A 761-nucleotide genomic window follows, 5' to 3' on the forward strand; every position below is an offset into this window, starting at 1 on the left:
TTGGTTGACCAATAGAACCGTACGACTTTTTTGAGCAAAATGGTATAAAAGTAAGGCCGAATTTGTGAGCCGACACAGATTCGCCTGCAGCCGTCGAGGAAACACGTCTACACTAGAACGCACCTCACCGCTCGGACCGCAAATCTCGGAAAAACCAGTTGCTCGGTCGCGGTCGGCTAGACCACCCAGCGCGCCCAGCCGTTGGCCCGATCACGCGAGGCCCTCCGTCGTGTCCGGTGCCCGGTCTGCCACCAGCGGCAAGCCCCGGGTACCGGCTCGGCGGGTCCCCCGCGCGGGTCAGCGACTGACGTGTCGCCACCAGCCGCCCGAACTTTTTCTGCGTCTACCCGACGAACTTTATTTTTATTTTCGTCGCACACCCGCGACTGAAGATGCCGCACGGAGGCCGCGAGCAGTCGCCGCGCTCCTCCAAGCTCGGCCCGGCGGGGCGGGGGAGGGTTTTTAAGAATTCCCGTCTGCGCCCCACCGAAACCAGAACACTGCACGTGGCAATCCAACAATTTGTCACCAGTGCCACGCCGACCCCATCGGCCACCGAAGGTGCGGGGGAGGAATTCTTCCCCCCGCCCCCCTCGATCCCCGACACCCCGGTGTCGCCCTCGCCTCCGCTGCGCACGGCCCCACCTGCGTGGCCAACCGCGACGCCGGAATCGGAACCTATAGACGTGGTGCCGACCACCGCCACTCCGGCCGGCAACACAGCCGACCCCTGCGCAGTCCGCCCGCGTCCTCACAGTTAA

The 761-nt window shown here is 64.3% G+C and overlaps 1 protein-coding gene across 1 annotated transcript; it reads left to right on the top strand.

The window, feature by feature from the left end:
* The first annotated feature begins 392 nt into the window (after positions 1 to 392).
* LOC126912232 (uncharacterized) lies at positions 393 to 761 on the top strand. The gene has a single exon (XM_050703370.1). The coding sequence runs from the start codon at positions 393 to 395 to the stop codon at positions 759 to 761; it is 369 nt and encodes a 122-aa protein (XP_050559327.1).

This window comes from Spodoptera frugiperda, chromosome 24 (assembly GCF_023101765.2).
Source record: "Spodoptera frugiperda isolate SF20-4 chromosome 24, AGI-APGP_CSIRO_Sfru_2.0, whole genome shotgun sequence".
NCBI lineage: Eukaryota > Metazoa > Arthropoda > Insecta > Lepidoptera > Noctuidae > Spodoptera > Spodoptera frugiperda.